Here is a 4597-nt window from a genome sequence, read left to right as displayed (position 1 = left end):
AAAAAAAGGATATAAAAAGAATTTAAAATAATAATAATAATAAATTAATTAATTAAATAACTAATTAGGACAAATAATTAACCTAATTAACCTCTGTTAGTTAATCTAATTAACTAATTAATGTAGTTAATCTGAAGTTAGTTAGTCTGTCAATGACCAGTGGGACCCACACGTCAGCGACCCAGTCAACACCTCTGTTGACTGCTGACGTCATGCTGACGTCAGCATGCACTCTTTGGATAATGTTGTATTAAGTTAATTAAATAAATGCTAAAATTAATCTAAATCTTTTAAAATTAATATAAAATAAACCGTAGCTCGAATGGAAAAACTTTGTACATGAAAGTTGCTCAGAACGACGAGACGAACCCGGATACGCGGCCCGTTCATCCGCCACACACTCCTAACATATCAAACTCGCAACTTTCCCCCTCCGGCCCCTTTGCCCGAAAACGCAAAACACCGGAGATATTTTCTCGGATGTTTTCCCCCTTTCGCCGGTACCACCTACTGCCGCGTTAGGGAACACCTAGCACCACATATTGCCATGTTACGCTTTGTGATGCTTTGATTGCTCTGTTATTTATTGTGTTCCCCCTCCGTTACTTCTTTCCGGTAGACCCCGAGACTACCGGCGACCCCCAGTTCGACTACGGTGTTGACGACCCTTCTTCTTGCCAGAACAACCAGGCAAGCCTCCCCTTTGATCACCAGATATCGCCTATTCTTCTCTCTACTGCTTGCATTAGAGTAGTGTAGCATGTTACTGCTTTTCGTTATCCTATCCTGATGCATAGCCTGTCCTTGCTACTACTGTTGTTACCTTTATCTGCAATCCTAAATGCTTAGTATAGGATGTTAGTGTTCCATCAGTGACCCTACACTCTTGTCCGTCTGCCATGCTATACTACTGGGCCGTGATCATTTCGGAAGGTGATCACGGGCATATGATATATACTTATACTGTTACATTACTTATGATAATGTTCGGAGATGGGGGATGAAGGGCAGGTGGCTCCATCCAGGTAGTGATGGGCCTGAGTTCCCGACGGCCCCCGACTGTTACTTTGAGGCGGAGCGACAGGGCCGGTTGAGACCACCTAGGAGAGGGGTGGGCCTGGCCCTGGTCGGCATTCGCGGATACTTAACATGCTTAACGAGATCTTGGTATTTGATCTGAGTCTGGCTACTGGCCTATACGCACTAACCATCTATGTGGGGACAGTTATGGGCACTCGACGTCATGGTATCAGCTGAAGCCTTCGTGACGTCAGCGACTGAGTGGCGCGCGCCGGATTGGACCGTAAGCCTGCTCTTGTATTAAGGGGGCTAGTTCTGCTTCCGGCCGCGTTCATATGTGGACTGAACTGCAGAATGCCAGAATAAGAGGGGGATAACTAATCCTGTCTGATAGCAAATACCATATTTATCGCACTAGTGAAGAGTGATGAACGGTACAGAGATTCTTAGTGCAAAGACAAATCAACAATTAACACGTATTGCAATGATCCTGGTCTATAGGACAGCAAACGAAACAGGAGATGGATCATGGATAACTTAATATAATTGTGCAATGAGACCAGTGGCGGAGCTAGCATTTGACACCAGGGTGGTCCGCCCCAATTATTTTTTTATAAGCAATATGACATGTGAAAGTTCTAACTAATTACCAATATCACAAAGAAATAGATCAACATCACAATATGGACTTGCAAAAACACTAAAATCCTCAATTAAATCTCTGTTTTGCATTAAAAAGCCTACATAGTACATACTACATGGACCATAGTACATACCTTGAGAAGTTCAAAAAGACTATGTTTCTGGCTCACGCTTTTGCATTGCCATGAAGGTGTCAATTATATCATCTTCATTCACCTCGGAGAAAGCATCCCTCTCAATGTATGTGACTAGACAATCATCCAAAAGACTATCGCCCATCTTATTTCTGAACTTGCTCTTGACTAAACTCATGGCAGAAAAGGGAAGGAACAGATGGGTAGTTTGGTACTCCTTTCCAACTCTGTGTTGAAAGCATGCGTAAATTACACGCCTTTCCAACAGTAGCTTAAGCTACTGGCCATTTGAGTGAAGATGCTGTGAGCATGAAACTAAATACACAACCTTATTACAGCCCCTCAATCCAATTAAGACCCATAATACAACATGAATTCTGTTTAATTAAGCATGGCTGGACCTGGACAGTAAGTTCAACATTCAGTTCAATACCTCAAAAGTACAAAACAAAATTAACAGTCTCAGATTTCTGATGCAACCATGAACCAGTGTAAGATGTCTGAATTAGCCTTTTCTTCTCAGTTTAGGATGTTGTCCTGTACCTTGTAACTAGTAATTACTCGGATCAAAAATTATATTACCACACAGGCAATGCACAACACAACAAATAGCAAGCAAACCCTAAATAAAAAATTGGGGAATTTGGGAATGGATGAACGGTACCTCAAATCAGGCTGAGCCGAGTGCCGTAGTGCGGACTGGGCGGCGCCGCCGGCTTGCAGGGGCGCCACGCGGCCGGGACAGGGAAGGGTCGCGGCCGGGGGCGGTGGCAAGGCTGGCGCCGAGCGCCGGGCAGGGCGAGGGCGCAATGGGGAGGCAGGAGGCCAGGAGCAGAGGAGACTCCTGGGCGGCCGGCGACCGGCGTCCCGCGAGGCCGCGAGGCAGGCAGAGGCCGGGACGGGGGCGGCCGGCGGCTGGGTGTCGGGTAGAGGGCCAGCGCGCTGTATGCTTGTATGTGCGTGGTGCCTGGGGTTTGGCTGAGAGCGAGAGCGTTGGTTGTTTTGGGTCAAAGTGTTGTTGGGCCGTTTTTTTCCTTCTCTAGCCCATCTATATAGGTATAGGCCGGGTCAAAATCCCAGGGTGGGCCGCGGCCCACCCTGGCCACCCTGTAGCTCCGCCACTGAATGAGACTATATGCAAATAACAAAAGAAGTAAGACCACAAGGGCAATTAACTGTAGCATAGCTTTCAGCAGTACACTCGTACATTGGAGTGGATTTTGGAAACAAAAAAGAATCGCAGATTCCAAGTCTGTGGCAGGGTTCAATTTGCCTCTCAAACCAAGGGCTAAATAAAATTGGGAATAAAAACAAGGGTCAAGAAGTAAGCACTTGTGCTATTCCCAAAAGTAAACATGGTTGGACTGCACAATTGTTACTATAATAATCTGAAATACAATGCCTAATGACCAGCAAAGTACTCCTCATCAGTACAAGGGCAGCACAGTATATTAATCTCCTCATCTTTGATCTCCATAGCATGAAATCGATAAGGAAAATGAGTGAGCCATCAAGACGCGATGGGGATTGGGGGTTCTTGGGGAAACTACCGTTGATTGAAGCCAAGTGGCGAGACGGCGGGGAACGCGTCGACGTGCTCGACGCCCCTACCGGCCGTAGAGGATACGGCGCCTCGCGCCCGACGCGGCGGAGTAGAGGAGGCGGTGGGAGGCGCGGCGGAGCAGAGGAGCGACCTAGTTTTTCTTCTGTTCCGTTTGTGTTCAGCCCGTCGGTCCTCTCTGGCTGGACTGGCTCGAACCTGGGCCCTGCTGCTCTCTACGCGTTGATGTGGGCTATTGGGCTGAGTTCCACTCACAACACATGGGAGGGACCATTTCACCGCGGACCCACGGGCCGATGCACTCCATTATTCCTTCCCAACGATGTCACGCTTCCCTTCCGTTTTTCTTTTTCTTTTGAGGATTGCCTCATTCCTTTTCGTAGGTACCTCAGCAGTCACCTGGTTCTGGCTAATCCTGGGTCGGACGCGACACGCTCCCAGCTGGGTCCAGTGTCTTTCCACCCGGACCCATGCGTCAGCGGGGCAACGGACCCCAAAAGGCAGCCTCTCCGCTCGAGAAAAGAAAACAAAAGCAATGCAGCCACTCCTCCTGCCCGCTAGCGCCACGCCACGCACGCAGTCTGGCCGAGTCCTATCCGCCGTATCCGTATCTACAAATAGAAATGCTGGCCGACATGAGCTTTTATTATACTTATACACTAGTAGTATATAGGCAGACTGAAGCATCAAACCGGAAGTAAGCCGTCGTGTCACAGAGGAAAAGGAATCATCACTGTACGAAAAGAGAACTCCAACGACACGGCCATACACTCCTGCAGGACGACGATGACGAATCCACGGCTTACTGGATGCCGCATTCTCCTCCGCCTCCGCGTGACTGCTCCTCATAGCAGCCGTATCCCAGTGGCGGTGCCGGCGGTGCGCGCACGCCGTAGCCGTGGTAGCCATTGCTGTAGTAGTGGCAGCTGGGCAGGCAGCAGGGGCTGGAGTGGCAGCTCGGCATGCAGCGGTACCCATAGCCGTACTTCTTCTTGAGGCGGCGCAGCTTCTCGATGAGCTGGTTCTTGGAGAAGTTGAAGGAGAGCTTGCGGCGGATCTCCTCGTAGAAGGGCCCCGTGTCGTACTGGTGCGACGCGAAGGCGGTGCCCCGGCGCGACGTGAACTCGAGGAACCCGCGCAGGATGAGCAGCTCCTCCTCGTCCGTCCACAGCCGCTGGAACAGCCGCCGCGAGTCCTCCGCCGCACTCGCCCCCTGCGGCGGAGGCGGCGGAGCTGCACC

The 4597-nt window shown here is 49.7% G+C and overlaps 1 protein-coding gene across 1 annotated transcript; it reads right to left on the bottom strand.

The window, feature by feature from the left end:
- Positions 1–1677: 1677 nt before the first annotated feature.
- LOC123176556 (uncharacterized) lies at positions 1678–4531 on the bottom strand (the record flags this gene model as incomplete). Its single annotated transcript, XM_044590703.1, has 3 exons — positions 1678–2023; positions 2461–2844; positions 4164–4531. Coding segments are annotated over 3 exons (960 nt in total), but the record flags the coding sequence as incomplete, so codon positions are not given.
- Between the last annotated feature and the right edge of the window lie 66 nt (positions 4532–4597).

Source organism: Triticum aestivum, unplaced genomic scaffold (assembly GCF_018294505.1).
Source record: "Triticum aestivum cultivar Chinese Spring unplaced genomic scaffold, IWGSC CS RefSeq v2.1 scaffold185676, whole genome shotgun sequence".
Lineage (NCBI taxonomy): Eukaryota > Viridiplantae > Streptophyta > Magnoliopsida > Poales > Poaceae > Triticum > Triticum aestivum.
This window is presented reverse-complemented; position numbering and strand designations above follow the sequence as displayed.